General features: G+C 71.3%; 1 protein-coding gene across 1 annotated transcript in view; it reads left to right on the plus strand.

Annotated features, from left to right (window-relative positions):
- The first annotated feature begins 472 nt into the window (after nt 1-472).
- The window catches only part of PAX8 (paired box 8), a 55,172-nt gene continuing 54,878 nt past the window's right edge, over nt 473-766 (plus strand). The window contains exon 1 of the mRNA XM_077773494.1: nt 473-512. Coding sequence (XP_077629620.1) covers nt 473-512 — 40 coding nt within the window. The remainder of the gene's footprint in view (nt 513-766) is intronic.

A 766-nucleotide genomic window follows, 5' to 3' on the forward strand; every position in this document is an offset into this window, starting at 1 on the left:
CAGCTCTTTCCCGTGGCTGCCCGGGCGGGACCGGGAGTCCCGCGCACCCCTCCAGCCGGCGGGAAAGGAGCCCGCGGTCCGGGGCCTGGGGGCCTCCGAGTGCCCTTGGCTGCTCTCGGACTCCTCTTGGCCGACCCTGGGGCAGGCGGGGAGCCGCGCGCGAGGCGTCCGGCCTGCGAGCCCTGGGCTGCCCGCGGGGCGGAACCCCCTCCCCGGGGCCTTCCAAAGCGCTCGGGGTCCCCGGCCGCGGCGCCTGCTCTCCCCAGCCTCCTGGCCCAGGCCCCGGATTGGGGGACAGAGGGAAGGTGTGTACGGAGACGGAGCCCCTGGGTCGGGGCCGGTGGGCGCAGTGGGCACGATGGGCGCTGTGGGCACGGCCGCCCCGGCGCGCAGCAAGTGTGGACGGCGGGCAGAGGCGCGGCCCGGCCCGCGGTGATGGATGGAGCCGCGCCGGCCGCGGGGAAGGCGATTTATGGGGCCAGGGCGCAGCGCTATCGATTTGGACCGGCGAAGTGAGAGGAAATCAATATTTCAGATGAATTCTCGGCGAATATGAAGTCCCGCTCGGCAAACGGGACATTTGTTATAATAAGCAGGGTCGGATCGGGCGCGGCGCGCGGCTGAGATCTCTATTTAGCCGAAGAACGCCACGAGTGTGAGCTTCGCAGCTCAGCCTCGGGTCCCGGGGCCGAGGCTCCGTGACGACCCCGCGGGGCGCCGGATGGTTGATCGTTCTGGTGTGCTCTCGGGTGGGAGCCGGAGACGG

The sequence above is a fragment of the Crocuta crocuta genome, unplaced genomic scaffold (assembly GCF_008692635.1).
Source record: "Crocuta crocuta isolate KB4526 unplaced genomic scaffold, BGI_CrCroc_1.0 scaffold67, whole genome shotgun sequence".
Classification (NCBI taxonomy): Eukaryota; Metazoa; Chordata; class Mammalia; order Carnivora; family Hyaenidae; genus Crocuta; species Crocuta crocuta.